The sequence below is a fragment of the Capra hircus genome, chromosome 7 (assembly GCF_001704415.2).
Source record: "Capra hircus breed San Clemente chromosome 7, ASM170441v1, whole genome shotgun sequence".
Classification (NCBI taxonomy): Eukaryota; Metazoa; Chordata; class Mammalia; order Artiodactyla; family Bovidae; genus Capra; species Capra hircus.
This window is the reverse complement of record NC_030814.1, coordinates 41,777,657-41,805,110: the sequence shown is the minus strand read 5'-3', so window position 1 is coordinate 41,805,110 and position 27,454 is coordinate 41,777,657. Positions and strand designations below refer to the sequence as shown.

The 27,454-nt window shown below is 39.1% G+C and overlaps 1 protein-coding gene across 1 annotated transcript; it reads right to left on the bottom strand.

The window, feature by feature from the left end:
- HAVCR2 (hepatitis A virus cellular receptor 2) lies at positions 5,040–22,495 on the bottom strand. Its single transcript, XM_005683223.3, has 7 exons — positions 22,239–22,495; positions 20,940–21,278; positions 20,005–20,088; positions 14,537–14,577; positions 13,001–13,127; positions 9,397–9,433; positions 5,040–8,491 (listed from the first exon to the last, which is right to left on the bottom strand). The coding sequence occupies exons 1-7, from the start codon at positions 22,291–22,293 to the stop codon at positions 8,332–8,334; spliced, it is 843 nt and encodes a 280-aa protein (XP_005683280.2). The 5' UTR covers positions 22,294–22,495; the 3' UTR covers positions 5,040–8,331.

Sequence of the window (27,454 nt, the reverse complement as noted above, 5' to 3'; positions counted from 1 at the left end):
ACTGTTTCCCCATCTATTTCCCATGAAGTGATGGGACCGGATGCCATGATGTTAGTGTTCTGAATGTTGAGCTTCAAGCCAACTTTTTCACTCTCCACTTTCACTTTCATCAAGAGGCTTTTTAGTTCCTCCTCACTTTCTGCCATAAAGGTGGTGTCATCTGAGTATCTGAGGTTATTGAGATTTCTCCCAGCAATCTTGATTCCAGCTTGTGCTTCTTCCAACCCATCGTTTCTCATGAGGTACTCTGCATATAAGTTAAATAATCAGGTTGATAATATACAGCCTTGACGTACTCCTTTTCCTATTTGGAAACAGTCTGTTGTTCCATGTCCAGTTCTAACTGTTTTTTCCTGACCTGCATAGATTTCTCAAGAGGCAGGGCAGGTGGTCTGGTATTCCCATCTCTTCCAGAATTTTCCAGTTTCGTGTGATCCACACAGTCAAAGGCTTTGGCATAGTCAATAAAGCAGAAATAGATGTTTTCTGGAACTCTCTTGCTTTTTCCATGATCCAGCGGATGTTGGCAATTTGATCTCTGGTTCCTCTGCCTTTTCTAAAACCAGCTTGAACATCTGGAAGTTCATTGTTCACGTATTGCTGAAGCCTGGCTTGGAGAATTTTGAGCATTACTTTACTAGCATGTGAGATGAGTGCAATTGTGTGGTAGTTTGAGCATTCTTTGGCATTGCCTTTCTTTGGGTTTGGAATGAAAACTGACCTTTTCCCGTCCTGTGGCCACTGCTGAGTATTCCAAATTTCCTGGCATATTGAGTGCAGCACTTTCACAGCATCTTTCAGTATTTGAAATAGCTCAACTGAAATTCCACCACCTCCACTAGCTTTTTCGTAGTGATGCTATCTAAGGCCCTCTTGACTTCACATTCCAGGATGTCGGGATCTAGGTGAGTGATCACACCATCATGATTATCTTGGTCATGAAGCTCTTTTTTTGTACAGTTCTTCTGTGTATTCTTGCCACCTTTTCTTACTATCTTCTGCATCTGTTAGGTCCATACTATTTCTGTCCTTTATGGAGCCCATGTTTGCATGAATTGTTCCCTTGGTATCTCTGATTTTCTTGAAGAGATCTCTGCTGCTGCTACTGCTGCTAAGTTGCTTCAGTCGTGTCTGACTCTGTGTGACCCCATAGATGGCAGCCCACCAGGCTCCCCAATCCCTGGGATTCTCCTGGCAAGAACACTGGAGTGGGTTGCCATTTCCTTATCCAATGCATGAAAGTGAAAAGGGAAAGTGAAGTCGCTCAGTCGTGCCCAACTCTTAGAGACCACATGGACTGCAGCCCACCAGGCTCCTCCATCCATTGGATTTTCCAAGCAAGAGTACTGGAGAGGGGTGCCATTGCCTTCTTGGGAAGAGATCTCTAGTCTTTTCCATTCTGTTGTATTCCTCTACTTCTTTGCATTGATCGCTGAAGAAGGCTTTCTTATATCTTCTTGCTATTCTTTGGAACTCTGCATTCAGATGCTTATATCTTTCCTTTTCTCCTTTGCTTTTCACTTGTCTTCTTTTCACAGCTATTTGTAAGGCCTCCTCAGACAACTTTTTTGCTTTTTTGCATTTCTTTTCCATGGGGATGGTCTTGATCCCTGTCTCCTGTACAATGTCATGAACCTCCATCCATAGTTCATCAGGCATTCTATCATATCTAGTCCCTTAAATCTATTTCTCACTTCCACTGTATATCATAAGGGATTTGACTTAGGTCATACTTGAATAATCTAGTGGTTCTCTTCACTTTCTTCAATTTAAGTCTGAATTTGACAATAAGGAGTTCGTGATCTGAGCCACAGTCAGCTCCCAGTCTTGTTTTTGCTGACTGTATAGAGTTTCTCCATCTTCGGCTGCAAAGAATATAATCAATCTGATTTCAGTGTTGACCATCTGGTGACGTCCATGGGTAGAGTCTTCTCTTGTGTTCTTGGAAGATGGTGTTTGCTATGACCAGTGTGTTCTCTTGGCAAAACTCTATTAGCCTTTGCCCTGCCTCATTCCGTACTCCAAGGCCAAATTTGCCTGTTACTCCAGGTGTTTCCTGACTTCCTACTTTTGCATTCTAGTCCCCTATAATGAAAAGGACATCTTTTTTGGGTGTTAGTACTAAAAGGTCTTGTAGGTCTTCATAGAACCATTCAACTTCAGCTTCTTCAGCGTTTCTGGTTGGGGCATAAGCTTGGATTACTGTGATATTGAATGGTTTGACTTGAAAACAGAAATCATTCTATCATTTTTGAGATTGCGTCCAAATACTGCATTTCAGACTCTTTTGTTTTTATAGTAGTGTGTGTGTGTGTTTAACAGATACACACTACTATACATAAAATAGACAGGCAACAAAGATTTACTGTATAGCATAGGGAACTGGTAACTCAGATGGTAAAGAATTCACCTGCAAGCAAGAGAGCCAGGGCAGATACCTGCCTTGGGAAGATTCCCTGGAGAAGGGAATGGCTACCCACTCTCAGTATTCTTCCCATGGACAGAAGAGCCTGTCAGGCCACAGTCCATGGAGCTGCAAAGAGGCAGACAAGACTCAGTGACTTACATTTCACACTATAGGGAACTATATTCATTATCTTACAATAAACTATAATGGAAAATAATCTGAAATACATCCACACACACACATGTGAATCATTTTGCTATAAACCTGAAACTAACATAATACTGTAAATCAACTGTCCTTCAATTAAAATAAAGGTGTCAAGTTACATTGTGCCCCAATATAATTTATATACCTCTCTCACATATAATGCCATGTCCATAGATGTTCCAGTTTTTGAAGTTGTGAGTGAGAGGATGTCAGAAAATGGAATGTGAGCTAAGTGAGCTCCTGTTCACACAGCTAGAGGGCACTGCCTAGTGTAAAACAGAACATCTCCCCAAATTATGAGATGATGTGTTCTTTTTCTTCCTCCCCAAAATCAAAACAATGTTTTCTACTTAAAAACACTGACATCAGAAATTTGTTTGGGGATAAAAATTTCACTTTTAGCTATGTGCCTTGCTGCATTATCACATGATTGTAAGTCATTTCCTCTGCATCCATTTTAGGGAAGATGGGTGGATCAGAAAACAAAAATACATGATAGCACTGGGCTTTCATCAGATAAGGTTAAGGGAATTTTCTGAAGGACTCAGTACTCTTCCAAACCAAGCCCACAGCAAGACTCGGGCACCAGTTGAACTCCTGTCCTAGCAGAAGTTATTCAAAATGTATGCTGAGAGTTGTCAAAAGTTTTGTCAAGGCACTGCATTTGCAGTGAGCATTGGGACTTACCACACTGACAACAGAACCTTCTGTTTGGTAACTACCTATGTTGCTAAAGAATGTTGACATTTTAAAATTTCAAAACTTCAAATGTCAAAAATCAAAAATGAATTATTTTGAGTGAAAGGAACACTATTGAAATAAATTGCTTTCTAAAATGACTGCCTTGAGAAAAAAACATACATTTAGTAATATACTGAATGGTATATTTCTTTAAAAATATACTACTGCTCTATTGTCATGATACTTAAAATACAATCACATCCTTTGACACAACAATTCTATGTCCACAATCATAAATGTTGGAAGTATACAAATGCACATAGGTTTTGGTATATTTGAAATGCAGAAGAAAAAAAAAAAACACTAAACATCTATGTGTGGGGAAGTGATTTAATAGATTAAGCACATTTGTTCTATGTAATACTACATAGCTAAGTAAAGGCTGCTGTCCCATTCTCACAGGGAATGAGCTTCTGTAAGTAATGGAAAAAATTAGGTTACCGTGTGTGTATATGAGTGAGAGAGACAGAAAATAAGAGAATAGCCCAGAACTTTGGTAAATCTAGAGCCACTATCCACATGTGGCTATTGAGCACTTAAAAAGTAACTGGTCAGAATGCAGATGTCCTCTAAATGGAAAATACTCACTGAACTGTGAAGACCTATAATTAACGGAAAAAAAAAAAAAAAAAAAAAAAACACCACTGCATTTCTACTGGACAGTGCTGACCTAGGACTGTTCCTGGGGAGTAGGACTGGGGAAAATTTTTGATGGAGAGGACAGGAAATAGGCATTTCCACTTTTAATTACTTTCAGAAAGCACTTAATTTAAAATTTTAAAAATCACAGTAGGAATCCAAGCAAACTTTATAGTTTAGTCAATATTATGGGTCAGTCTTAATTCCTTACTTTTCACAAATGGTACCATGGTTATGTAAGCTGGTAACCAAAAAAACAAAAAGCAAAAATCTGCTGAATACAGGAATTCTGTACTATCATTACAATTTTTCTGCAAATCTCAAATTATTTCAAAGTAAAAACCTAAAAAAAAAAAATATGAGGGAAACAAGCACTCTAACAAGACGTATCTTCTGCTTAGAGATTCTTACTTGGAGTCTCAAAGTACTTACTGTAAAGTAACTCACCTACCCACAGTTCCTTGTAAACAGCTTTGCTTGAAACAAGGCAGCTAGGATTACTAAATATCATATTCCTTAGCTCCCACCTGAAATTCCATCAGTTCAGAAAACTCCCTTCTCCTTTGGTGACTAGGTACCAGGCTGCTGCTTAGGTACCAGGAATTTTTGCTGGAGTAGGAGGCTTGCTCAGAGAACAGGAAAGGTGCCACCTCTCCAAGGAATTCACTGAGGCCTGAGCAGCTAGAAGTTTTCAAAGCCCCTTCACTTGCTCCTTGCTCCCTCATCAGCTCCTTTGCTTCAGCCCTCAGACTAAATGAACACTAAGGTCAAAAGATTTTTGCTAAGATCTCATCATGAACTTTGAGATTTTAAAAATGAATCAAAAATCAATATTATTAGTATAAAAACCTTCACCTATATTTATACAGGTGTTACTTTATACTTAAACGTTTCTAGAACAAGAACTAAACTCAGCATGCAAATGAGTAGGAATGGCAGGTAAAACTGGATAACAAAATTTAAAACAGATTTGATATAGATATATAGGTATATGGTTATTTCAGAACTGGCCAAATGAAGATAAATTTAAACACTGCATTGGAGTATAAAATACTTTTATTTTATGAAGTAGGTTTAAAAGGCATGAAATGTAGACATCACAAAAGACAACATGTCAGATTGTCATAAGGCATGTTGTTAAGTATAGACTATAAAGCTGTAACAAAATATTTTCCAAAGGTGACCCACCCACAAAAAAATTATATTAAAAATAATGTGGATATTTAAACAGACATTCTACCACCACAACCACACCTGCAAAACTTAAATAATTTTTTTAAACATCACTACTTTCTCTGGAAAAAGAGTCACACCATAAGCAGAAGGAGCTTGACTAAGAATTACGAAAGAAAACTGCTACTATGTAAATGAGTGACCTTTATAATTACAGGCAATACAACTGAAAAAAAGATGTAGAGGATCTAGAATCTTGAAAGTCACATTTCTAACGCATTCTCTGCTACACAGCTTTTCCACTGAAAACTGGCTAAAATCTGAGCTCCCTTAAGCTTGAGAACTCTCCAACCCAGTGTCCCAGCTGTCTCTCTCCTTTTCTACTTTCCAGCTGCGTTCCAGAAAAGAATGATGAAAATCTTTAAAATTACAGATCTAGGGCATCTCTACTTACCTCTGGAAAGACTTTCTCAATAGAAATCTGGGGACAAAATTAATTTGTATTCAGTTAAAAAAATGCAAACTTATGGGAAAATCAAATTTAAATGGGAGTAAGCATAAGGGGATGTTCCCAAATAAATGAATGACAAGTCAAACCACTTGGAATTTCTGCCTTGGGAATTCTAACACTAAAAGTGACAGGCAGATAAAACGTGGCAAGATCTTAAATTTTCAGTCTGAAAAGATCAGGGAGCCTCTTCGGGCCCTGTGGGTGTCTATGGCAGAGATCTAGGAAAATTTCTAAGGCACTTCTAACACATCCAATCTTTCTGTTGTTTTTAATTAAGTTACCACTTGTCATCACCCAGACACTTTGGGGGTTCCTTGATAGTTTGTTATCTTTCTGCCATCTTCCTCATTACAAATCACTGATACAGAGTTGATCCTACCCTGAAAACCAGGGTCCCAATCCCTGCTGGAACCACTCTTGACACATCTAGAGTGATGCTACACACTGCCACTGGCTGTGACCCTGAACTTATCCAAAGTCTTCATTTCTCTCTATGACAAGGAGGGTGGACAAGAAAACATTGCGATCATACTTAAATCAATTTTTTTATTACAAAAATATGGAAAAATGATTAAAACAGTTATAGAAACACATAAAAAGGAAAAAGTGAAACTCTTTTCACTATTTGTCCCTGTGAAATAACTATATTTAGAATATGCTTCTGGAATATTTTACAGTACAATAAGAAAATTATACTATTCTAGAACCTTTTTTTTTTATTAGCAACATAGACTTCTCCTTTGAAAAGTAACACAAGCTCTCTGAGACTAGGGATTTTGTCTGTTTCCTTCACTGCTATATTTCTAGGAACTAAAACACTGTTTGGCACAAAGTAGGTGCCAAAAAATGTTCACTGAATGAATGAATGAAATCCTCCTTCCTGTCAGATCAGTGAGAAGTTCCATGAGGTCAGGGATGTGTCTATTTGGTCTCTGTGATATCAGCACCACAGTACCTGGCACAAGGTAAGCACTTAGTATCTGTTGAACTGGCAAAACAACTCAATGATGAAACCACCTAATTTTATTTTTTTAGCTGTTCCAGTGTGTTAGCAATACCACCTAACCAGCTATTCCCCAATTCATGGAAAAAGTCTCTCACAAACACTGTTACAATAGTTGTTCTTATATATATATATCCTATTTAAAGATTTTTTTAGGATAAGAATCCCTTTTGTGGGGCAATCACTGACCTGGTTTAAACGTGTTTGAAACCTCTTCCCTTTAGAATTTCATAAATTAAAAACACTTCAGATTAATTTTTCAATTAGTTTAAAAGCCACTGCCTGGAACTCTGCAAAATGATCTCCCTTTCAAATCTCCAGTAGAAAACCAATGCTTCCCAATCCTGTCTAGATGCAGCCTGAACTGTGTAACAGACCAGCTGCCTGCATCCTCAGTGACCAACAACTCCTGCATGCAACACAGTAGCACTTTAGTCATCACCCGGAGAAGGCCGTGTCAGGCAGGTCTCTACTGTTGGTTCATCCAGCAGAAAGGAGAAAGAAGACAGCAGAGTAATACACTTCCAGGGCCTGAGCTGGAAGAAGATGCTGAGAAACTAAGAGCTAGACAAGACCAGAAACACAGGATTAAGAGTATTTCTGAGTTCCCCACAAGGTGAAGGTACAGAGCTCTATCTGAACTCTCCAATGGAAAAGTTTTTCCAGAAATTTACCTTTCTGCTTGTTTAATTTTTTCACTCCAAAGATATTAAGTAAATCTCTATTTATGTGTCAGAGTTGTGCCATAACTGGGGAGGAAAAAAACAGGCAAGATGGACCTACTCTTCACCATCTTGGCACTGAAGCTTAAGGACCATTGTCGAGGCACGAAGGGATCTGACTCTGAAAAATAAAGACAGCTAGAGACCTTCACCTACTTTCCACCAGGGGACAGAATTTGTGTCCCAGTCACTGCTTCTTCTTTTATGAAAAACACTGCTCCATTTCTTTCCATGAATGGAGAAGTTGGTTAGAGATCTTTCCCTTTGAGTACACCCCAAGCAAAACTGGTCAACACACACTGAGTGTACTTCCTTTTTCTCCAGGAGCATCTGCCACACCACAGGCCTTGCTGGGCCATCATCTTAACTGAGGCCAAGGAGAGCTGGGCATTGGCACTTACTGTTGCAGAGTCAACATTCAAAGAAGTATAAACTTTGAGGCTTTTATGGATTCAAGACCATCTAGTCCTACCCCAGTAGTTTCCTAACCTGTTCTGTGTATCATGGAGCTCTTTGAGAATCAGTGACCCCTTTAAACTTCCTGTATTGAAAAAGACACACATATATCTCAGCACGTAATTTCCCCTGTGTAATCGAATATCTAGAATTCCTGAGATCCCATATTAAGAATTCTTACTCTCTATAAAAGCCCACTTGAGCGCTAGTGTCCCAGTTAGCAGTCTCTGAGTTGGGTGGATGGAACGCAGAGGCAATGTAGTGCCTGTGTATTACCTCAAAGGTCCCAGCTCAATCCTCGAGTGAGCTAGTTATCTTTAAAATATGGAAAAACTCTGCTCGGTGGCCAAGGACGGAATTTCTCAAATCAGTCAGCTGAGCCATCTCATGTTTTCAAAGAAGACAACACCAAGCCCCAAAATGAAGTGGTTGAATCTGGTGGTGTTGAAAGGTGACAGCAGCCCAGAGGTTGTTAGGATTGCTGCCCACCATTGACGGAGCAGTAATACTCGTAGGGATCCTCCACTTCATATACGTTTTCCTCAATGATATAGATGTTTTCCTCTGGGTGCATCCCCTCTGCTGCTGTATTTGCCAACCCTGAAGGAGAAAGGTTGGCCAAAGTGATGAGGCTGTGGAAATAAAGTATAGCAGTTGAGTTAAGCATTTTCTGGACATCATGTAATAGAGTTGAGAGAATGGGCTTTGCTGAAGAGTTAGCACCAAGCCATGCCCTCTTCCAGGGGATCTTCCCGACCCGCAGTGAACCTGCATCTCTTATGTCTCCTGCACTGGCAGGCAGGTTCTTCACCACTAGCACCACCCAGACTTAGTCTAAAATTACTAGCAGTTCAGATAGTATTCAGTGGACAGAATCATTTTTTTCTTAAAATATATTTCATTCTGCCCATGTCCCAAAGGTCACAGAAACCCAGTAAAAGTTATATAAGCTTTGTGTGTGTGTAGTGTAGTGGAATTAGGAATGGAGACTAATTCTGCAATATGACAGGCAAGCAGTTTTCAACTCTGTTTGTACATTACAATTACCTAGAAACTTTTTATAAGAATAAGGGCTTCCCTGGTGGCTAAGATAGTAAAGAATCCACCTGCAATGCAACAGACCCGAGTCAGAAAGATCCCCTGGAGAAGGGAATGGCCACCCATGCCAGTATTCCTTCCTGGAGAATCCCATGGACAGAGGAGCCTGGCGGGCTACAGTTCATGGGGTCACAAAGAGTCGGACACAACTGAGCAACTAACTCTTTCACTTTTTCACTATGATGAGACCTCATCCCCAAAGATTCTACTCATTTGCTCTGGGGTAGACAAATATGTTTAAGTGCCCTAGGTGATTCTACCAGGCAATCAGAGTTCAGGAGAAACAGGCTGGGTTATGAAAAGCTCTGAGAGTAGACACTGAGCTTATCGTTCACTTCTGTAACCAACGGTCTCCTAGAGCCTGGGTCGAGTAGGTGCTCAATCAGCTGAAGGGTCACCCAAAATCCCCACCTTCTCCTACCCTACTCATGATTCTTACCTTGAATTTTGTATCTTCTCTTTCCTGTCAGAATACCCTAAGTAGAAAGGCAAAGAAAAGTCCATTTAAAATGCTTTAATAAAATAAATGAGATAAAAAACAAAACGGGCTAACTGGAGGCAAAGATAGTTTAGGGAAATCTGGTCTACCAGTTAAGATCGAATTACATCAAACCACTGATGTGTGTCTTGGTTTATTACATAAACTGTGGTAGAAAGTAATAAAGATGTATTTTCATATTTAACAAATATAGGGAATTCCTACTACATATCTGGTAGTATGCTAAGCACCAGGAACACAAAAAATGAATTATGAGCCCTGACATCATTAAGCTTGTCTTCCAGCGGGGAGGCATTTAAGAAAAAAAAGTAAATAGAAAAAATAAAATAATTTCAAACTCTGATGGGACAGAAAGAAAAGTACTACAGCAAAATAGATTAACCTAGAGATTATCATACTGAGTGAAATAAGACAGAGAAAGACAAATATTGTATCATTTATATGTGAAAGATAAAAACATTACAAATACCTTTATTTATAAAACAGAAACAGACTCACAGACATAGAAAACAAACTTATGGTTGCCAAAGGGGAGAGGGGAGGAGACATAAATTAGGAGTATGGAATGAACAGATACATACAACTAAGATGATCTTTAAGCTCAGTTCTGAAAGAAGAGAATGAGTCAGCAAATGAAGAACCAGGGTGAGCATTCTGGATTGAGTAAAGCCCTGGTAAAGATGGTGATAAGTGGCTGAAACTGAAAGCATGACTGGAATAAAAGAGTGGCACAAGATAAGATCTGAAGTGGAGCCTGGGCTAGATACTATAGGACCCTAGAAGTCATAATCAGGAGCTTGGGTTTTATCCTAAGACATAAGAAATAATTGAAGGCCAGAAATATGATATAACTGGGTCTCAAGAAAATCACTTTATTGCTATGTGGAAAATGAACTAAAAGGAGGTATGAAAGAAAGAGCAGGTAAGGCATGAGCTGCCTCAGAATAAGGTAGTGACAGAGAGGCACAGAATCATGAATGGATTTTAGATATGTTTTGGGAAAAGTGCAGGAAGTGAAGCTGGATTGTGTGTAGTTGGGATTGTGTGTAGGGAGTGAAGAAGGAGAGAATTCAAGGATGGCTTCTAGCTCAGGCAACCAGTTGGATGGTAGTGAAACACTAGGATGAAGACCCAGCAAGGTGGGGTAGGGTTTTAAAAGGTGGAATATAGTCTCTAGAGCTCCTTTTTGGACACGGTAAGGTGGGAGACAAGCAAGTGGAGATAACACCTGAACAGCTGGACAGTCAGTACCAACACCCTTGAGTGCTAAAGACAGAAAGTAAGGATGACATTGAAGTCTATGGAAATATTGGTTATCATCATCCAGGAGGTATGAAAAACACCAGCTTTGGGGAATCTAAACACCTAAAGAACACGCTTAAGAAGAGAAAATAATAAAAATGACTGAAAAGGAGTGGTCAGATGAGAGTGGTGTTTCAGAAGTCAAGAGAAGGAAGACTTTTTTGGAATGACTGAGGGTCAACTTAGTTGAATATTACTGAAAGATGGATGTACTGCAATGAAGACAGAGGCATCTACTGGGTTTGTCAAAATGGAGATCACTGAGCTTGAACTAAAGCTACTTCCATGGCAATTCAGGTGTATAAGCTAAATGGGGCTGGGGGTGTTTGAAGAGTACAGAGGAATGAAATGTAGGAATAACTCATCTGAAATATGCCTGTGAAGGAGAGGAGAGAAACGGGAGTAGCTGGAGAGAAATGTGTGAACTAGATCTTATTTTTATGCTAATAGAAAAAGCATAAATAGGAATGGAGAAAGAGACGATTCTGGAGAAAGCGATCAAAGGAAGAAGGAAGTCATGGCTATGGCAAAGTAGTTGAAACAGGCTTTTAATACTCAGTCAGTGCAGTGAGAAGGGAGGGAGGCTTGAGCAGCAGTGAAATATGTGATGCTCATCTCAGACACTGCACTAGGAAGATACAAGGTTGCTGCACACTTCTGAGTGCCAATTTATGGCTTTGATGGCATGATTAAAAACCTGTCACCCTCGTTGTGTGATTTTCTCTAGCAGGTTCTAGGGAAAAGACTGCAAACTGTACACAACTTTCCCATCTATTCTTCTAAGTAGTCATGTTTGCAGTTTTGGCAGTAATCATATGTGTGTATAAAACATGACTTCTCCCACTCCTCCTCAACCTCTTTCCACACCCTTTTTCACAAACCATAGTGGTCCCTAATATCCAGGCCTTGGCAGAACTCAAAATGTGGGTGCTATCATTGCTCCTTGTCAACCTGTAGACTCCATATTCATGTGGTCAATTCCCAAACTCCACTGCTACCTCTCCATAAACTCAGGTAAGTGGGAGTGAGTAGCTTCTTCTTCTGAACAATTCATTTATCAGAATAACAAAAAGGTAAGCAGAATAGCCCTGGTTTCAAATCCTCTATCACTTAACAGTGTCACATTGGACTAAAAGTTACTTAACCTTTCAACACGATGACTCTCCAATTGGTAAATGAGAATAATATTGGTACCTTTTTCAACAGGGTAATTATGAGGATTTAATGCACATAAAGCACTTGAAAGCTTTAAGCCACACAGGATGAGCAGCTCATCCCAGTTTTCCCTGGACTGTCCTAGTTTTAGCACTGAAAACCCACTTATTCGGACCTCCCCCCCACCACCACTTCAGTCCTGGGAAGTTTCGAAATGGTTTGTAATCCTACACACAGTTGATGTTTACAGATGAATAAGAAAGGCTACTAAAATAATAGAGGTATAAGGTCTTGGCCTCTGCCCCAAAGAGAAGAGAATATATCACAATTATTAAAGTACATGAGGCTTTTGGAGTGATGGAAGTGTTTGGTCATTGATTGTGGTGATGGTTTCCTGAGTGAAATCATCTACAAAAATTCATTAAACTGAACACATTTTACATATACAGTTTATCGCATATAAATTATACTTATTTTTTTAATAAACATAAGCAACTTAGAAGTAAAACATTTGCTGAGTGCCGCAATGGAGGAAAATAACAAAAGCTGCAACCTTGACCATGACCCAGTGTTAAAGGAACCTGCTACCCCTCTTTAAAGAACCACACCTAAGAGATAAATAAGATAGAAAATGCTTAGAAGGAATAGATTGCTGATTCATGAATTTAAAATATTTATGTTCTTTACAAAATAAGAAAATAGGTACTATAATCAAAATCTAATCTAATTAGATTAGAATCTAATCTGCCTGAATCTAAATTCCAGCTTTGCCATTTACTGATTCTGAAACCTTGAGAAAACCTTGAAAGTTTACCATCTCTAAGTGTTACTCTTCTCTGCTATAAAAAATGGGGATAACAGTACTACCTACCTTATAAGATGGTGACAACGATAAATATAAAAACAAGTGTGTTACATGGTAAGCACTAAACAAAAACAAGCTATTATTAATCCTGTGATTTGAAAGGACTAAAGAGTATTCATTCTAATCAATATAACCTTATAATTATAATGTCTAGGTTTGGGTTGGTTCTTATATTAACAGTTCCTTATCAGAGGGAGAGAGAAGCACCATCAAATGACTTACATTTGAGAATTAAACCACCGGAGATAAGAATCAGAGCCAGCCCAGCAGAGACTCCTGCTCCTATGTAGAGGCCTGTTCTGGTAGTGGCACCCATGTCTTGTAACTCAGTAGCCAGTGTGGATATTTCCTGTGGAAACGCAAACAGAATTACAGCAAATGGCCAGAAACCCATTGTCTGCCCAGGTAATCTCACGACTTATGCATCAGACCAGCCCTTTCACAGTGTCCCAGGAATGCAGGGACCTTGAAATGACTCATGATCTGTCCCCTTCTAGACAAGCTTCAAAGCACCCAAAGAAAGAGATTAGCTGAAGTTTTGGACTTAGCAAGAGAATAAGATATGCTTGTCTGTGCTGTGGGTGGAGAAGTAGCCTTAGTCAATGGAATCCCAATTTCCCCAACAAAAAATGAACATTAAAGTGGAACCCTACTTATATAAGATTCCCTCGTGTTTCCGGAGGGAGTTTCAGAGAGGTCTAAATTTTCTGTTGTACCATGAAACCCCAATTTCCACAGAAAGATAGTGATTTAAAAGCTAGGAATTTGCAGCCTGACAGTCTTGGGTTCAAATCCCAGTTCTGTCACCAAAGAGCAGAGTCATCTTGTAAAGTTATTGAGAAAATTAAGTGACAAAAAACAGAAAACACTTGGCAAGAGCCTGGTACAGGATAAATGTTCAGTCAGTGGTAGCTTTTATTGCTATTGCTCTACATCCTGCTTCTAAAATTTCAGTTCATGTTCCCCCTTTAAAAATAGTAACAGTGAACACTTTTAAAACAACATTAAGTAATTAAGTCCTCCATTTATTCAACACACATTTACTGCAAGTGCACTGTGCAAATGTGCCCTAAGCAGTGTGGCACAAAGATGTATTTAAAAGGCAGTCCTGGATTGCAAAGACCACAGGACAAACACAAAATACTTGAGAGTGAATCAGACTGAGTCAAATGAATGCAGACTCCCGGGTATATCCTCAAACAATTTCCCAGTCACTGCTATCAGATTGTTTTCTAGTGGTTTTCCCTTCCATTCTGAGAAGGTGGGAGACATTAAAATGGTGGTTGATTGAAATACTGCTTTGTTTTTGGTTAGATATGTAAGTTCTTACCTTAGAATATTCCTGACTGGTGACTTGTAATAAATAAATAAATTTAAACAAACAAACTATCTTTCTCATTAGGGTAGAAATGTTAACAAGGAAAAACACTACTCTCAGGAGATGCAGGGTGTCTGAACCCGCCACAGTGGTATATAGTTACGAAATTTCAGGATAAGAACAAAATGCTAGTGCTTCTTCCTTTTGGTTTTCCAGCACCTACTATGTGCCAGGCACTTTTATATGCATCATCTCATTCCATCCTTACAACAGGCCTCTGCAGTTTCAATTGTTATCAGCAACATGTTATAGTCAAGGAACCCAAAGCCAAGGGAGATTAGGTATTTTTCCCCAAGGAAAGAGTGGACAGGAAGGAAGTCTAAAGCCATGCTTTTTTCCTTTGAGTTGAGCACGAGCTCAGCTCACACACAGTTACTTACTGTCTGATTTTTATCATGGAGGGCCTCCAGTGTCTGTGTCTCTACCACAAAGAAGAAAAATAGCCAAAACAGTTAGGAACTCTCTTTTATATGAGGTTTTTTTTTTTTTTAAGCTGCCTATAATTCTATTTGAAATTAATTCTACTTCATACTCCACAAAAATCAACTGAGAAACCAACAGAATTTATTCAACAGTTACAAATCAACTCTAGGATGACGTTTTCTCACCCAGATAACAAACCAAACTACCTATGTTCTACGAAATGGAGACTTCTTCTGGGAAGACATATTTTGAATACGTGGTTTGTTGTGTTCGTAGGACCTAAAACAGTCTGCAAAATTGACAATACACAAGCAGGCATTATAATTAGACTTTTTTTAGATCAAATGACTGCTCTTTAATATTTATTTTGTTCATTTTTTAATTGAAATATAGTTGATTTACAATGTTGTGTTAGTTTCAGGTATACAGTAAAGTGATTCAGAATATATATAATCTTTTTCAGATTCTTTTCCCTTACAGGTTATTACAACTTATTGAGTATAGTTCCCTGTGCTATAAAGTAGATCTTTGTTGGCTATCTATTTTATATATCTGTGTGCTCAGTCGCTCAATCATGTTCAACTCTTTGAGACCCCATGGACTGTAGCCTGCCAGGCTTCTCTGTTCATGGAACTTTTCCAGGCAAGAAGACCAGAGTGGGTTGTCATTTCTTACTCCAGGGGATCTTCCTGATCCAGGGATTGGACCCCATCTCTTGCATCTCATGCATTAGCAGGTGGATTCTTTATCGTTAGGGCCAACTGGGATGCCTCTTATATGTTAATTCCAAACTGCTAATTTATCCCTCCTTCACCCTTTTCCCTTTTGGTAGCCATCAGTTTGTTTCCTATGTCTATGAGTCTATTTCTGTTTTGTAAGTAAGTTCATATGTACAATCTTTTTTAGATTCCACATATAAGCAATATGATATGACATTTGCCTTTCTCTGCCTGGCTTACTTCACTTAGTATGATAGTCTCAAAGTCCACCCATGTTGCTGCAAATGGCATTATTTCATTTTTATAACTAAGTAATATTCCATTATATACATGTCCATCAACAAATAAAGATGTGGCATGATTAGACTCTGAAAGGTAAGGGAAGTTGATTTTCTCAAAACCATTTAACATCTACTCATTAAGAGAGAGGGTATTTTATTCCCTAAAAAATTAAAATAATAATAACTGTAACTATAATTTACTATGAATAGGCATTGTGTTAAATTCTTCAAGTGAAGTATCTCATTTAGCACTCAAAACAACTATCTTAAAGTAGGGACTATCTGTCCCATTACGCAGAGGAAGAAGCTGAGAATTAGGAAGCTAAATGATTTGCACAAGGTCATACAGCTTAGCGAATAACAGAAATGGCCTTCCAATTTAGGTCTGCATGGCCTTAAAGTACACACTCTTAACTATGCTGCCTCCAACAATGCTCACATCGGCCCTGTGATTACTAAGCTCATCATGTTGCCCAGATCCCAGCTCACTTTCTTTCCTTTTTAGGCACTTATTTATTTATCTGTTTATCCATTCAATGAACATATATTACATCCCCACACTATGCCAGGCACAGAGGACAGAACAGTCAACAAGATGGGCGCAGGCCCTTATTTCATAAACAATGCATTTTAAAAACCAATAAATCATCAGCCTTGGGAAGATTAAGCATGCAAACTCATTTTTCTGGTTGAGTCAGAGGCTCTGAAACTTCCTAAATGCCATGGTCACTTTCTGCAAGCTTCAAAGTCTAAGCCTTTTAATGCAAAACTCCTGGCATACAGACTCTGATTTTAATATAAAAGCATATTCTCAGCCTAAAGTTTTGTTTATTTTTTAAGAAAAGGAAAGACATTATCTCCCATTTACCTTTGCTCCTATTACAAAAAGGAATTTAAAAACCACACTGGTGGAACTACTAAGTAAACTACACATACAATATTTTCTAGTGTAAATCTAGTTTCTGCTTCCATATAATTACTTTTCTTGGCTTAAATGATAAGACTGTCTGACTTCTAACTTTTTTTTAACTTCATTTTACAGTGAAAATGATCAATAAACTAGAGCACTACTGGGTTATCACAGCTTATTTTCACATAGATTGACATCAACCAAGATGGGTGGGACGTATGGAGGAAGTTACGGTGTATTTCCTAGAGGACCCAAGACTGGTGGAGCAGGTTAATGATCTTAAAAGTTTACAAACTTAACATTTACCATCTAGCATGTTTTACGTGCCTGACACAATGCTTAGTACTCTACATGCACAATATCTTTTCACCTTCACCACAATGCTGTTCTTGTTCAGTCACTAAGTCATGTCCAACTCTGCAACCCCATAAACTGCAGCACGTCAGGCTTCCCTGTCCTTTACTATCTCTGTGAGATTGCTCAAACTCATTGAGTAAGTGACGCCATCCAACCATCTCATCCTCTGTAACCCCTTCTCTTGTCCTCAATATTTTCCAACATCAGGGTCTTTCCAATGAGTCAGCTCTTCACTTCAGGTAGCCAAAGTATTGGAGCTTCAGCTTCAGCACCAGTTGTCCAATGAAAATGCAGGGTTGATTTCCTTTAGGATTGACTGGTTTGATTTCCTTGCTGTCCAAAGGATTCTCAAGAGTCTTCTCCAAGACTACAGTTCGAAAGCATCAGTTAGGTCTTCAGTGCTCAGCCGTCTGCATGGTCCAACTCTCACATCCATACATGACTACTGGAAAAACCATTTTGACTATACAGACCTTTGTTAGCAAAGTATGTCTCTGCTTTTTAATACACTGTCTAGAGCTGTCATTATTTTTCTTTGAAGAAGTAAGCATCTTTTAATTCCATGGCTGCAGTCACTGTGTGCAAAGTACTATTATTTTCCTATTTTTCAAATGAAGAAGTCTCAGAGAGGTATTTTGTCCAAGATCAGAGCTATTAACTGGAGAACCCAAGATTCAAATCAAGTCTACTTCCAGAGCTAAGGATTCATCCGTGATCCAGTCCTGCCTTCTTCAGATGGAAGAGAGATTTCATTTGTCTAATGTTCAAAGTTGGTTTAGGAATCTCAAAGACCCTTGGAACTCTTACTTGTAAAGGCTCCTCTCCACTTCATAGCAAGCATATTATATGTACCCACATTCCACATTAAAGAAAGGGTGTGTACAACTACACACAAGTTGACTTGCAGGTAATTAACTGGTATAATGTTACATATTATAGTCATACCATTAAATACTAATTAATTAACTAATTAAGTAATTAAAGACTAATTAATTTCAACTTTTCATTTTATTTCTGTAGTTTGGAGCCATTGCCTTTTTTTGTTTAAGTATTTTCTTAGGCCTTTGAAAAGCTCAGAGATTGTAGGCACTCTGCCTATATTCCCAGGTACAAACGATGGCCCCACTCTGTTGCCCTAAAGGGAAGGAACAAACAAGTAAAATCTGAAATGAAGGCCACTTCTGGTTATGGAATAGACACCTCAAAAAATGTGCACTGCCTTGTGAGGAAGCCCCTTCTCTATTTGGGAAGGTATGTGGTCACACAGCAAATGTCCACTTGGGCATGATGTTGTAAAGATCACTGAAACCCATGATGGGTAAGTGGGATTCCCACCATTCCCTTCAAGGTCTACGGTCGTGGAATTCTTTAAAATATAACAATGACATATGATAAACACTTGGCATGATTTGATTAGCTCACTATTTGGGTGATCATCTGTTTCCACCATATTTAACTTCCTTACTAACTGCATGAGTTGGTATCCAGTGACTAAAGAACCAACAAAAAGATTCAACCTCTAGAGAACTGACATTAATATTTAAAATAACTAACATTTGAGTGCTTTCTCTGGGCAGGGCATTATGAATTATGCTTAGTGCTTTACATATGCCGTCACAACGATCTTTACAATAGTCTTATGACATAGGCACTGGAAATTAACCTCATTATAGAGGTAAGGAGATTGAGCCTCACAGAGTTTGAGCAACAAAACTGAGTTTATAAAACTAACACAAAAAGCTGACATTAGAACCCATTCTGCCTATCACTGAAGTGCTGTGCTCTGCTCAGTTGTTTCAGTCTTGTCCAACTCTGCAACCGTATGGACCATAGCCTGCCGGGCTCCTCTGTCCATGGGATTCTCCAGGCAAGAATACTGAAGTGGGTTGCCATGTCCTTCTTCAGGGGATCTTCCTGACCCAGGGATTGAACCTTTATCTCTTGTGTCTCCTGAATTTCAGTCAGGTTCTTTACCCACAGAGTCACCTGGGAAACCCATCACTGAAGTTAGTACTTAATTGCAACCTCATTCTGCCTCTAGATCTTACTGAAAATGACAATAACTAACATGTACTGAGTATGTACCATGATCAGACTCTGGGCTAAGCACTTTAAACACACTTCCTTATTTAAATCTGAGAGATTTAATAGATTAGGATTGGAATTTACCTATTATTAAATTTTAGGGCTTTCCTGATTGCTCAGCGGTAAAGAGTCCACCTGCCAATTCAGAATACGTGAGTTTAGTTCCTCGGTCTGGAAGATTCCCTTGAAGGAAACAGCAACCCACTCTAGTATTCTTGCTTGGGAAATCTCATGGACAGGAGCTTGATGGGTTACAGTCCATGTGGTTGCAAAAGAGTCAAACATGACTTAGCAACTAAACAACAATAACAACCTCATTTTACGGAATCAAAGACTATGCTTTGGAGAGTTTAGAGAGACCAGGACTCCTCCATGATCAATGTGACTTGAGGTCTGCTCTGTCAACCTTATCTTCTTTCTAGAGCACTGTGAAAAATACTTGTTGAAATACTTGAAGGATTTAGCTGCTCCTTCTAAGGTCAGAATCTGAGGAAGATGATGGACTTTATTCCAGTTAGAAGGAACTCTTGAAATAGCCTAATCCAAATTATCCCAAACATGGACTGGGGCCAATACATGATAAAACATCATCAGTACAGGAGTATAAGTCAGAAAATAATAAGGAAACATAATGAGTTTTTCATTAAACTTATATAAGAGTATCCTCTTTTAAAAAAAAAAAAAACAGGGATGTCAATATAGAAATCTTTTTTTCCCTTGTTTGGCAAAATACGAAGCTCATCAGAAATCTTTTTCAGGAGTCAGGAATTATTGGGTGGTGAAATCCAAGTCTCTGAACTCATTCCTCAGACAGAAGAAGAAGATGCTATCAGAAGTGAAAGGTTTTGGCTCAGGTAGAGGTCTACTCAAGACTAATTCAGAATCCTAGCTTGGGGCTCTTTTTTCCCAGCATAAATTTACCTTCACCCCTTCCTTACCCCTGTCACTATCTTGGGTGCACAGAAATATTCGTGCCTCCACTCAAACTATTTTCTCATATTTCCCCCATATTTTAAATCCTCTGAACTCAGAAACCAACTAAAGGTTTCCTCCTATACACCATATGTAATTACCTGAGACAGGTCCCTTTGTGGTGAGCATCTTTGGAAAGGCTGTAGTGATGTCCCTCCATGGAGTCCAAGCTGGGGTGACCTTGGCTAAAGTCAGAAACCAACGTAAGGATGAGGCTTCTCTGACAGCAGAAAAGTGGCAACAGAAAAAAATTGTAAACACAACAATAGAAGAGAAACACATGCTAAACTTCCAAACCTACCTGAACACCTTTGCTGACAGTATATGACACTCAGGATGTCTGACAGAGCTGTGTTACATCATTATTATCACAGTCTAATTGTTAATAATAAAACTTACAGGCACAATAAATGCTTTCCACAAAACATCTCATAAAATCCTTCCAGTGGCCTCTAGGGTAGGTAGTATTATATTTTATAGAGGAAGAGGTCACAGAGTTTAAATAACTTGACCAAGATTACACAGCTGGTAAGAAGCAGTGTCAAATTTGAACTTAGCTCCATCAACCACTAAGCACACACTCTATAAGCATTAAAACATGAACGCATACATGCCCCCTCTTCCCCACACATGCAGAGTCCAGTGGTTCTCAATCCTGCCTACAGATGGGGGAGAATCATTGGGAGTAGACTTTGTAAAACTCCCATGCTCAGGCTCCATCCACCTTCAGAAATGCTGATTTCCCTGGTTTAGGGCTGGAACCCAAGCATCTGTGGGAGTCAAAAGGCTCCCCAGGTGATTCCAATGACCAGTCAAGTACTCAGACCACTGATCTAGCACTCTCCTTCATTCTATGGCCATGAGGTTCAAAATAGATGGAGGGAATTAAACACGGTTGTACCCGTTAAACTTTAGGTCTTAGGGACCCAACTGGAGGGCTGTAATTGGGAAGACCAAAGGTGAGATCAGTCAGTGTATTTAATATGGTCTACAGGCAAATCTCATTCAGAAAGAAGGTATGCAAAAGTCTACTCACCCGGTTTGATGATCAACTCCAGGTTTGATTTTTGATCATTCATTAGACCTGGGAATTGGATCCGGCAGCAATAGGTACCACTGTCAGCTAAAGTCACATTCTTTATGGTTAAGGTCACGTCTCCTTTGTGCAAATCCCTCTTTAGTAGGTATCTGCTGGATGTCTGATAGGTCACGTTCCTTCCATCAGTCCTGAGCACCAATCTGTAACATTCAAACACAGGGCAGGGTCCCTTGCCCCAGCACACAGGCACGAGATTCTCAGTGGTAGCTGGAGAGTAGGTGCAGGGCAGATCAGCATTCTGACCCACCTGAGACACATATGCCCCTTTCAAAGAACCTGCATAAAGAGGAAAAGAGGACAGTGAAAGAGGTTGGTCCATTTCAAGAAAACTGCAAGAAATGCTTTGCAGAATAAAGAGGAAACCACTGCTGCTGTCCTGCTTGGAGAACAGTTCACTATAGCAATGATTCTCAGACTCAAGGGGCACCAGAATCACCAGAAAGCCTTGTTCAAACAGAGAGAGCTGGGCTCAACTGCTAGAGTTTCCCATTCAACAGTTCTCGGGTGGGGCCCAAGAATTATATCTCTAACAAGTTCCCAGGACACGCTCAGGATATGGTTCATCTTAGAACCTCACTTTGAGAACCAGTGCCCAAGGAGAGAATCGTGGCCTGGTCCTGTGAACATCGAAGGGCACTGCTGATAGAAACAGATAATCAGCAGCGGGTCACTGTCAGCCAGGAAAAGAGCTCACCCATCTAGGCTAGTCGTCTATTCACAAACTCAGGGCAGTTATCCTAACACGAAACTCTTTCTCCTTTTTTTTTTTAACCAAGCACCAGTCACATAATGAATAAAAAACCCTTGGCTGAATAAGAAGTTAATGTATGGCTGTTCTGAGGTTTAAATTTTATATAAACTACACACTAATATAACACATATTCAAACAGTATAAAAAGTATATGACAACTCTCCCATACCCTGCTCTTTTCCATGTTCCAGCTTCCTTTCCCAAAGAAGCATTCATGTATTCCCACTCCCCTGTGACACACACAAAAACAAGTCCAATATATCCATTTTTATGCTCCTTGCTTTCTTCAATTAACATTATGATTTAAAGACATCTCATATCATTATGTTTCATCAGCTTTTCTATTTGTATCATGGATATATCACAATTTCTTTACCCACTACTCTGCTGGTGGACATTTAGATTGCTGCCAAACTTTTGCTTATTACAATGACCATCCTTGCAACTTTATCTTGCACTATCCAACGGCAAAAATCCAGACTTACTTGTAAGCAGTAGCAGCATGAGCAGGACACAGTCAAAAAAAAGATGTGAAAACATGGGTTCTGAAGAAGAAAGTCAAACAATGGCTCTGTTTAGGTTGCAGTTTCAATTCCCCAATCAAACTGAGTATTTCCTGCAACTGTCTCTCCTCCCAAGTCACAGGAGCAGTGGCCACTCTCCAGACTGCTGGCCCAGCACAGCAGGCATTTGACTACCAATCACTCCTCTCTTAACACTGTCATCTATGATGACAGCAAAGGAAATACCAGTTCTCTCTCATGCTAGACCACACGCATCCTGTGAAGACTGACATTTACCCTGTCCTCATCATCAAAGAGGAAGCAATACTCAGAGGAAGAACAGTGTTACTCTGTCAAGTGTCTCTTGGCAAGTAGAGTGAGCCCTCTACTATCTCCAGTGAAATAATAGTCCTCTGTCTGAAATGGAGAGTGTTCACTGGGAACACAGGTAGAAATATATCACTCATACATTCATTCAGTCAAGTCAGTCAGCTGGTGAGTTCTGTGACCAATGTTTATGAAGCATCTACTATTTGTCAGGAACTGGACTAGGAGCTGGGAAATACCACCATGAATGAATGGCCTGATTCTTTTTGTTTTTGTTTTTGGCTATGCCATATGACTTGTAGGATCTTAGTTCCCTGACCAGGGTCCGAACCCATGCCCCCTGCACTGGAAGTGTGCATTCCTAACCACTGAACTGCCAGGGAAATCCCTGGCCTGTTCCTTATCCTCACATTTAGGTGCCCTTTCTACTCCAATCATGAAACTAATTCTTAGCCTTGCTCTAATACAAACTGAGCCATGCCATGTAAGCTTCCTAGGCTGGCCTCCCCCTTTATAAAACCTATAACATGAGGAAACTGTATTAGGTGACATAAGCACAGCTGCTCTAACATGACTTTGACCTGAACTTTCAGATTCTTCCACCAAGGAAAACTGCATTCCCTCCTGCAATGATTATTTCCCCCTCCTGCTCGGGGAACCGAAGGCACCTCGATATTCTATTTCCTCTCATATACACTAGATGTCCCCTTTCCTTCCATCTCAGGGGCTTTGGGCATCAATTGTCAGAAAGTGTTGATCCACACTCTCCATTATTGAGGTTAACATCTCAAACACTCTCAACTCTGGGAGCATGACTTTTGTCTGGAAATCTTAAAAGCAAACATCTATTTATAAAAGGGAAGTGAGCTCTCAGATGGAATAGTTTCTGAAAACCCTGTGGTCTTCCTCTGTCTTCTCTGCCTGAATTTCCTTGTCACTCATTTTAAATGTTACTAAATGCATTTATTATAAATATCCAGCTTATTCTGTGTGTGTACCTTTATAGTGCCACAAAGTTAGTGGTGACTCAAGAGATCATGTTCAATTTCTTTATGGTATAGACAAGGAAACTGATGCCTGAAAAGACCAATTTGCCCAAAGGTATATGATTGTTCATTTCAAGCAAGAACACAAGTTTCCCTAAGAACCAGATTGTTTTCCCACTGTAAACTATGTTTTATAAATTTCATATTTGCCCTTACTATGTCTGCCCACATACCTAATAACAACAAGCAAATGTACATATTCAAGTGTAAGGTAGATATGATTAAACATGGGGTCAGAGGTTAGATTTACTAACAGCATGCATGAGTCCAAGCAAAACTCTTAAAAGTTTCAGGCCTCACATTTTATGTTCTGATTTTGGTTTGTTTTGTTTCTTATTATTATTACTCTGTCCTCTATTCATCTCTAGAATTATTACTCGATCCAGGTTAATAAAAGTTTAACAATGGGAACTTCCCTAGGAATCCACCTACCAATGAAGGGAACACAGGTTCAATCCCCATAGCCCAGGAAGATCCCACATGCCGTGGAACAACTAAGCCCACATGTAGCAGCAAAGACCCAGGACAGCCTAAATAAATAAATAAAATTATTTTTAAAATGAAATTACTTACTAGTGAGGCTTTAAAAAATAATTAACAATGTATTAATTCATCAAAGTCTAGACATGAAGGTGCCTAGAAATCTACTCTAACCCCTTTCTTTTTCTTTGTGTATACAGGACTTTTTTTGAATATTGTCATTTTCACTTAACTTTTATTTCTTGGTGTTTTAACTGTTTAGGCAACACATCCAAATGGCTAAAGTTTAAAGCAATATAAAAAACTTATATTGAGAAGCTTCATTCTCACCCCTTCAAGTTTACCAGTTTCCCCCACCCACCCTATAGGTTTCTATTTTCTTAAATCTTTTGTGTATCCTCCCAATGCAAACACAAGAAAATAAAGTATATATTCTTATTTCTCCTTTTTCAGACAAAAAAAGCATATCATAACACATTTTACAATTTGCATTTTCCATTTACTATTTTATATAAATTTTCTGACATATCAAAAGCAGAGAAAATAGTACACACTCTCAATACACAAATTCAAAATTATCAAATTTTTCTTTTAAAACAAATCCCAGATGTCGTGTTATTTCACCCTTACAGACATCAATGTGCATCTTATTTTTTAAAAACTGACATTCTGCTAATTACCATTATCACATAAGACAAAATTAATAATGATGTCTTAGCAGCACCTGATTCTTCAGTCCATAATCAAATTCCCCTGATTATCTCAAAAATGTCCTTTTATAATAGGTTTAAGTCCAGATCTAAACACTGCGTTTGGTTGCTATAACCCTTGTGCTTTTGGTTGCTGTAACCCTACACTGCATTTGGTTGTTATAATCCTTGTGCTCTGTATGCTCACTTAGTCATGTCCGACTCTTTGCAACCCTTTCAACTACAGTAGGCCAGGCTTCTCAATCCATGGGAATTTTCAGGAAAGAATATTGGAGTACACTGGGACAACCCAGAGGGATGGGATGGGGAGGGAGGTGGGAGGGGGGTTTGGGATAGGGGACACATGTACACCAGTGGCTGATTCATGTCAATGTATGGCAAAAACCCCCACAATGTTGTAATGTAATTATCCTCCAATTAAAATAAATACACTAATTTTTTAAATCACTTCAGCTGCTGCATTATAAAACCAGTTAAGAAGTGTTCACAGATTTCCACGTGAGAGATAACAGTAACTTGAAAAAGAGTGGCAGTACAGTTCAGTACAGTCGCTCAGTCATGTCTCACTCTTTGCTACCCCATGGACTGCAGCACGCCCAGCCTCCCTGTCCATCACCAACTCCTGGAGTTTACTCAGACTCATGTCCATTGAATCCGTGATGCCACCCAACCATCTCATCCTCTGTCGTCCCCTTCTCCTCTTGCCTTCAATCTTTCCCAGCATCAGGGTCTTTTCCAATGAGTCAGTTTTTTGCATCATGTGGCCAAAGTATTGGAGTTTCAGCTTCAGCATCAGTCCTTCCAATGAATATTCAGGACTGATTTCCATTAGGATGGACTGGGTGGATCTCCTTGCTGTCCAAAGGACTCTCAAGAGTCTTCTCCAACACCACAGTTCAAAAGCATCAATTCTTAGGCACTCAGCTTTCTTCATAGTCCAACTCTCACATCCATACATGACCACTGGAAAAACCATAGCTTTGACTAGACAGATCTTTGTTGGAAAAGTAATGTCTCTGAATTTTAATATGCTGTCTAGGTTGGTCATAACTTTTATTCCAAGGAGCAAGCGTCTTTTAATTGCATGGCTGCAGTCACCATCTGCAGTGATTTTGGAGCCCTCAAAAATAAAGTCTGTCACTGTTGTTTCCACTGTTTCCCATCTATTTGCCATGAAATGATGGGACCAGATCGCCATGATCTTAGTTTTCTGAATGTTGAGTTTTAAGCCAACTTTTTTACTCTCTTCTTTCACTTTCATCAAGAGGCTCTTTAGTTCTTCACTTTCTGCCATAAGGGTGGTGTCATCTGCATATCTGAGGTTAGCAATATTTCTCCCAGCAATCTTGATTCCAGTTTGAGGTTCATAAAGCCTGGCATTTCTCATGATGTATTCTACATAAAAGTTAAATAATCAGGGTGACAATATACAGCCTTGACGTACTCCTTTCTCTATTTGGAACCAGTCTGTTGTTCTGTGTCCAGTTTTAACTGTTGCTTTCTAATCTGCATACAGATTTCTCAAGAGGCACGTCAGGTGGTCTGGTATTTCCACCTCTTTAAGAATTTTCCAGTTTATTGTGGTCCACACAGTCATGAAGATGAATAAAATTGCTTCCAAGCTCTATTTGAGATGTAGAACAAGCAAGACCAGATGGGACCAGAGGGGTGAGTGAAAAGGAGGAGTGGATAATAACATTCAAGTTTCAGGCTTCAGTGACAAGATTAATGAGGGTGTCATTCACCAAGATAAAAATAAGTCAGCAATGGTACGTACTGGCCCAAAAATATGGTTAAATAAATCCTGAAAACCTTTAAAAAAAAAAAAAAAAGATACTGGAGTGGGTTGCCATTTCCTCCTCCATAGGTTATAACACTTAAGTTTATTTTAATCAAAGCCAGTCTTCCCTCCTTTCCCCCTGCCATTGACAAGTTGTACAAAACAATGTGCTGTTCCACATTCTGGGTTTGTTTCCTTGTGTCTCTTCTTTTAAAGTATTCCTCTTTTCTTTGTATTTCCTATAAATGTAACTTAGCTCTAGAGATTTGGTTAGATTTAGGCTTAATTCTTTGGCAAGAACACACAGCTGGTGCTACTCCATCACAATTGTCTGGTTGTGCCACATCTAGAGATGCTAAGATCAATTAGCTTGTATCTTTCTTTTTCAACTTCATGTTATATTCTGAGCATTTCTCCATTTCAGCTCATATAGAATGTTCTTGTTCTTTATTATGGCAACATAGATCTTATTGGGTGAAAACACTGGGTGGAAATAATAATGATTATTCTTTTGAAAGGAATACAGCATGTCTCAATTTATTTATAAAGATGACCATAAAAGACCCATGAAGGTCTATGATTCATTAATTATGTACAAGAGAAGTTTGCTTTTTGAAAGGAGCCATTGAGTGTATTTTTGGTAAAGAAGTCTTCCATATTGTAATATTTTCTATATTCTGTTTATTAATAAAAACTCATATCATGAATTTTCTTAAGGGCTTGTTGAGAGTTGGCTATAATTACGTGGAGGGATAACTACAAAATAAAACTACTACATATGATACTACTGTAGAAGTTAAGTGTTCTGTTTTCTCCCTCTATCAGCAGGAAACATGGCAGAAAATCTCAGACTCC